At 42.3% G+C, this 6,000-nt stretch overlaps 1 protein-coding gene across 3 annotated transcripts in view; it reads left to right on the forward strand.

The window, feature by feature from the left end:
- Positions 1–6,000, forward strand: part of FNTB (farnesyltransferase, CAAX box, beta) — a 58,089-nt gene that overhangs the window by 42,730 nt on the left and 9,359 nt on the right. For all 3 annotated transcript variants that reach the window (XM_006915127.3, XM_025049117.1, XM_025049118.1), the window contains one exon: positions 1,947–2,079. In XM_006915127.3, coding sequence (XP_006915189.1) covers positions 1,947–2,079 — 133 coding nt within the window. The remainder of the gene's footprint in view (positions 1–1,946; positions 2,080–6,000) is intronic.

Below are 6,000 nucleotides of genomic sequence, written 5' to 3' on the forward strand. Positions count from 1 at the left end.
CAGCCACCAAGGAGATGTCTTTGGGGAGCATTTACCTCCTAACCCTGACCTCAAAGCAAATCAACTGCGATTGACATCCATCTTTTCTCCCCAAGTTCAGATGTCAGGCTCCTATCATAGGAACTCATTGCGAGCTTCCGAGAGAGTTTCTATTATACTTTGTAGAGATATGACCAGCAGCATTTTGTCCTCATCCTTAAGAAGCCTCCTAGAACATAACGCTTTTTGAAGGTTCTTAAAGGCTTGAAGTTTCATGCTGAAATGGCCAACTTGTGCACTGGCCTCTGAAATCCACTAAAATCTGATTATTTAACAAGACATGCAACATAAAAGTTCTATTTCCCAGGCAGAAATAAAGACTATAATTAGTGAGTGCTTCAGTTACAAAGACAATATTTGAGATTTGAACTCTGTCTCTCCCACTTCCCAGCCATGTGACCTTGGGAAAATTGTCTAATCTGTTTTAGCTTCAATTTTTTTTTTCTTCTATAAAGCACAGAGAATAATAGTTCCTTGGAGGTTAAAGGAGAAAACATACATAAATGGCTTGGCATATAGTAGGTGCTCAATAAATGTTAGTGTCCTTCTTACCCAAATTATTCCCTCCCCTCCATTTGCTTTGAGAGAATTAGGACCCATATCTGAAGGATTTTATATAGTCAATAGAATAAACTTATGGGTTTAGGCACTGGAAAAAATTAACCTGGCTTAAAAACACTTAATCTGTGGAGTAAGTGAAAATGAAGAATGGACTTTCCACTACAGTGCCTGTTATCTCTTTTCATGAGTAATGCTTAGCTTACTTACATTATCATCCCAAATGCACTGGTTCATTTAAGACTGACTGAGGATGTATTAGTGCCTGTACCTGCAGTGAAATTTTTTATGTCTTTCTTTTAAGAATTTGGGATTGTGACTCTCCGTGGGTAGGTGTTGCTTTGAACAGGGATATAATCTGAACTCTGCAACCAGTAACTTAAAGCGGGGCTGGAAGACCCTCCCGACCCACTTCTGCAAGGGTTCTTAGTGGCTGTTTTCAGGAACTCAGTCTAACAAGAATCTAGTTACAGGGGAAACACCCTACTCTGCACTGTTCTGTTTGGTAAGGCAGCTCTGTACGTCCGTGGCTGGCGGCTGGGAAGGAAATGGAAATGTCATTATCTGCTCGGCCACCTGGTTCTGCTCATTCCTAGAGGCCCAACCCATGACTATCTTGATCTTAGTAGTAGAGTGTGTTTAGAACACTTGGAGATAAGCAAGGAATGGAAATATCATATGTGACCATGAGTGACATCAGGAGCCATTTTATAGGTTCAAAGTAAAAGATTTTCTTCTGTCAGCCAGCCAGGTTCCCTAGAGGAGCAGAGAGGCTAGACCAGACAGAGCCACCACTGGTCATCAGGACTGATGGCTTCTGCTTCAAGTTCTGTGAGTGACTTGCTAAGAGACCTGGGATGAATTTCCTCAGGTGCCAAGTAAAAGTCAGGAACAGTTTGAGATCATCTGATGAGATGTAGCACAAAATTCTATTTATCTGCATTTAATAAACTTCCCTGAGCAAGGAAAGCGATTAGAAATGAGCCCCTCGTGGTCTTGCCTTAAATTTCCTAGTTAAGCCTTGTGTATTAAGAGACATTTGCGGGTCTCCTCATAAGCCAGCGTGGCCTCTTTGTTCTCTCAGCACCGCAACCCATTTGGAACCTGGGAAAAGGTGGTTAATGGTGCGTTAGGCACTGAGCAGAGATCAATGCTGGTTGCCTCGGAAGGACTGGCTTGAATGCTCCACTCGATGTCTGTGGCAGTGAGGGGACGGAGGTGAGAAGCCAAAGCACCAGGAAGTCGAAAGGCAGGAACCCTCCCTTGCCAGATGGGCCTCTGGACATCTTGCTGGATTTTGTGTCTCTTTTAGCCTACAGCTGCCTCTCCTTTCTCTGTCTCATTCTCAGCAATGGGTGACAAGCCGGCAGATGCGGTTCGAAGGTGGATTTCAGGGCCGCTGCAACAAGCTGGTGGACGGCTGCTACTCCTTCTGGCAGGCGGGACTCCTGCCCCTGCTCCATCGTGCACTACACGCTCAAGGTGAGCCTGGCAGCTGGGGGTGGGGATAGGGAGAGATGCGGGGCATGGAGGGGATGGGGAGGTACATGATTTCCCTCAGCTGCTAATCAAGTCAGGAAGCCAGAGTGGTTTTTCAGAGGGGTTGAAATAAGCTCTGTCTGTCCTAGATTTTGACAGCCCAGTCTGGATCCTCCTACTTAGGCATGCATGTACAGACTAGGAGTTAGTTCCAATGGTTTAGGGGTCATGGCTGCTTCAGACTGGCCGTGGCTGGGAGGAGGCGGCCCCCATTGTGACTGCCACCTCAGCTGGATGTGAAGCTATAGTTTCCAATGCCGAGCTCCATATTGGTCATATCAGAACTGAAAACCCATGCCGTGCACTTGGTCACAACAGTGACAAAAAAGGCAGTTGCATAAAGGTGCAGAGAACCAGAACCCACAGAGAAAAGACTCACGGTGTCTATCTGGCTGTGTAGTTGCCACCATTAGAAATGTCAGATTTAAGAATTGTTGAAGACCACCACAGGTGGCCATCAATCAAATGAAAAGATGTGAAATGCACGTTTGTTTCACCTGTACCACTGGGATGGAAGGTCCCATGTTCACTTCTGTGGCATCTCAAGAGGGAGTCAAAACCAAAGCAGTTACATAGCAAACAGAGCTTCTGGGAGCCTTCCCTTATTATCTTGTGAAATCTCAGGCCGCCTGCTGACTCCCGAATCATCTTTCTCATTTATTTTGTGTGAGTACAGGACGTCTCTAAGGAAGCTAGTGGGAGAGGGGAAGTCATGCCCCGGCTGGTCGCTGATCTGTTCTTGGAGTGAGATCCCTTGGCCCAGAGGGAAGCTTTGCTTTAGACTTAGTAGTTGGGCAATTAATTGCTCAAATGTGGAACATGAGATTCTTTTCTATTGCCCTCTCCCACACTTTTTTTCTTCTTTTTTCTTATTTGGCTGTTCTGAGTCCCTTTCTTTAGTTTCTTAATTCGTTTGAGTCGTGGACACTTCTGATACTGAACTGATGTAAACAGAGCCCCTGTTCTGTCCTCCCGTTCTCCCTGTTTATGTGTGTCCTGAGATTCCTTGGCTTAGGGCCCCTGGGCTTTCGGTCTCATCGCCCTGACCGTGGAGCCTGCACAGTCTCTGGCTTGACCCCTATAGTGGGGAGGTCAGGAAGTCTCCCAGAGTCTAGCATTTTCCAGGCAGAAATAACTTGGGTTTTAGTGATCTCTTTATTGGAACTGGTGAGGTTGAGCCCTTGGTAAAACCGTCAGCTTCTCGCAAACCCGTTCCTGGCAGGGATAAGACGCGGTCATCCTGCAGCTGCCCGGAAAATCCGGAGAGAGCTGTAACAGGAGTGCTACCTGCCAAAGTCTTCAAGGGGGGCCCTGGTTGACATTTTGTTTATTGTAGCTCAAGTTCTGGAGGACTAGTCACATTCAAAGCTTTGCCTGTGGAAAAGGTTGCTTGTGAATCTTAGTGTTTTCATTTTTTTTCACTGCCTGGGAGAAGGCCCGTGCTGGGCCTGATGCTCACCCACTTTTCAGCAACAGTGAACTTGGAACAGTTAGGCCTCTGAGAAGAAGGGAAGTTTTTTGACCGGTAGGCAAAATAATGATGTTGGGAGTCAAAAGGAGATGCAGTGTAGAAAAATATTCAGAATATACTGTGGTCAAAGTTAGGTTTCAAAGCAGTATGTATGTAATTCTAGTTTTAGTGAAGAATTGACTCTAAAAAATTAACAGAAGGCATCTGCTCTGTGAAATGATAGAAGATGTTTGTTTTCTTTCTTATTTGCATTCTCTAATTTTTCTATAATTAATATATATTTCTTGCATAAAGAACACAAAAGTTATTTTACAAAAAAAAGAAACTATAAACAAAATAAGTAGCAAGGTGGGAAAAAATATTTGTGACAAATGATGAAAGGCTAATTTCTTTAATTTGAGAATGTCATCCAAATCAATAAGAAAGAGACGAACAACCCAATTGAAAAACAGGGATCTGAAGAGACAGAAAAAGGATCTGAACAGACAGAAAAAGAACAACTACTATTATTACTTCTACTTCAATTGCTGTTACAATGGGCAGCTGACTTTCCAAGCGCTCACCGTAAACTAGGGGCAGAACTGATGCACATATATTTTCTTATTTAAGTCCCAAAACAACCCTATGCAATAGGTACTCTTGTTATCCCCATTTTACAGACGAGGAAACAAAGTACAGTGAGGGTAAGTGATTTGCTTCATAAGACCTGATTGCCACCTCCGACAGTATCCGAGCCCTGTTTAGAACCACCACAGGTGGCCATCAATCAAATGAAAAGATGTGAAATGCAAATAAAAACAGTGGGACATTAGCCCTTTTTACTGTCAGATGGACAGAGGTTAGAAACCTTGATACCTATGCTGGGGAGTATGGAGAAACCAGCACTTTCGTATTGTTAGCTAGGGTGGAAATAGGCACATCATGTTTTGAAGGGCAGTTTGGAGACATCTATTTAATTTATTGGAACCCAGCAAGTGCACTGTCAGGAATTTACCTTCAGAGATATTAGCAAACGATGTCTATTGAAGTAGAGTTTTAAAAGCAAACAACCCCATTGCCCACCAAAAGGTCAACAGTTAAATAAATTATGATCTCCATACAGTAGCTGCATATGATGGGCTGGCTGATGTAGATAGCTCCCCAGGACACAACTGAAAGTTTGAAAGGCCAGGCCTAGAGCAATCTGCATGCGACATCCACACAGCCTTCCCTGGAAGTGACATAAAGCCCTTTTAACAGTGGGTGTGTTGGAGAGAGGGGAGGAGACTTTCTTCTTAAATTTTCTATCTGTACCTTTTTTTTTTCATACTCTGCCTTTTTTTTTTTTTTACCATGTACAATATTACTTTTATTTCAGTAAATGAACAAATACACTTTTAAAAGGTGATCGTATTGCTAACCAAAAAGATAACAAGGGACTGACACACATCAGCACATGAATCCAGGCTGGACCCTGACTCGGCAAGTGGCCATGAATAGTTAGTTCCATGTGGGCAGCTGCCTTAACACGTGTAGAAGACAGTATTTGAGTAGAAGCATGAGTTATTACTATCTTAAAAATATCAAATGCTGACTAAATTAGTGAGTTATTTTCGTGGAGCAATAAGAAAGCAGCAGGACTGTGAGTTTCTGTCTGGATTGATAGTTACTCGTTGCTTGCTTGTCCTTTGGAACATACCCCAAGCCTGTATTTGTCCGCCTGTGAAATTGAGCTACATGTGGCTGCACCTGTCACTTACTGTTTGGAAAAACGTTTGATTTCTTAGATAAAAGGAACCTTTGAAATGTAAAATGACATTTATATTGGGAGCTGTAATTTGAGGGACAGGTATAAAGAATTTAAAAGCCTGATTCCAGTGCACAGTTATCACCCCATAATTATATCTCCCTTCATCTCACTATGAGTCTGTGTGCTGGTGTGCAAATTCAAGATCTCTGGAAATTCCTTATTGAGTTTATGAACTTGGAACTTCTAGACTTCAGTAATGTAAGTGGTAACTGAAGCACTCTGTAATCTATTTAATAATAAACCTACCATTTTTTTTCAGATTCCAACTTTAGCAATAGGTTATCATTTACCTTATAATAAGTCTTATTTCTTATAGGATATGAAATGAGTATATTTTTATATAGATGTTTAATGCAGTTATCCTGAAGTTTAGTAAATATGCTTTCTTGAGATATAATTCACATACCATACCATTCACCCATTTAAAGTATACACTTCAGTGATTTTTAGTATATTCAGGGTTGCACAGCCATCACTATAATCAGTAATCAATGTAGAATTTTCATCACCCCCCCGCCAAGAACTCCTGTATGGGTTATAAATGTGCTTCTTTAAAGAAATCACAAAGAAAATATCAACAGTGTGATTACAGTATATGTGTAAA

This window comes from Pteropus alecto, unplaced genomic scaffold (assembly GCF_000325575.1).
Source record: "Pteropus alecto unplaced genomic scaffold, ASM32557v1 scaffold276, whole genome shotgun sequence".
NCBI lineage: Eukaryota > Metazoa > Chordata > Mammalia > Chiroptera > Pteropodidae > Pteropus > Pteropus alecto.